The sequence below is a fragment of the Pyxicephalus adspersus genome, chromosome 4 (assembly GCF_032062135.1).
Source record: "Pyxicephalus adspersus chromosome 4, UCB_Pads_2.0, whole genome shotgun sequence".
Taxonomy (NCBI): domain Eukaryota; kingdom Metazoa; phylum Chordata; class Amphibia; order Anura; family Pyxicephalidae; genus Pyxicephalus; species Pyxicephalus adspersus.
Genome location: NC_092861.1, coordinates 2511624 through 2512205, shown reverse-complemented (window position 1 = coordinate 2512205; position 582 = coordinate 2511624). Strand labels below are relative to the sequence as shown.

At 37.6% G+C, this 582-nt stretch overlaps 1 protein-coding gene across 1 annotated transcript in view; it reads left to right on the top strand.

The window, feature by feature from the left end:
• The window catches only part of INTS9 (integrator complex subunit 9), a gene marked incomplete in the record, with an annotated part of 20961 nt that overhangs the window by 2671 nt on the left and 17708 nt on the right, over positions 1-582 (top strand). The window contains 1 exon segment of the mRNA XM_072409088.1: positions 1-25. Within this exon segment, the coding sequence (XP_072265189.1) occupies positions 1-25 (25 nt within the window).

Genomic DNA, 582 nt, shown 5'->3' with positions numbered 1-582 from the left:
CGTACCGGAATTCTGTCTACCGGAGGTAAGACGGAGATGCCGAAAATAAACCTGTACGCTCCATGGACCACAGCCATTGTTACATTTCTGCCTATAGTGAGGGGCGGTATTTCAAGTTTCATCTCGAATTCAGGGCGCTCTGTCCATTTTTAACCTCCCAGTGTTCTAATTCTGTGCAAATTTCCTGCAAAAAGTGTTCCATTTTTTTTTGCATGGAAATTTATTTTACATTGTAGGCTATAATTCGTAGGCATAACTCACCGATATTTAATAATAAATTTTAAACAAAAAAAATGTGTAAAAAAATATTTAAACATGTAATGCACGTGTACAGTAGCATGTATAATATATAAACATATAATAATATTTTATTAAATATTTATAAATTATATGAATTTTTCTTTGTATTGGACTCAATACAGTTATTTTGTATTGAATCTAATACAAAATAATTTGAATTTCCCACCGATCTGCCCGCCCGCACCGACGCATGCACCAACGTCACCGGGAAATTGTCGCTGCATTATGCGGCTGGAGACCGAGAAGGAAGGACGTGTCCCCAGGACTTGCAGGACACCGGGG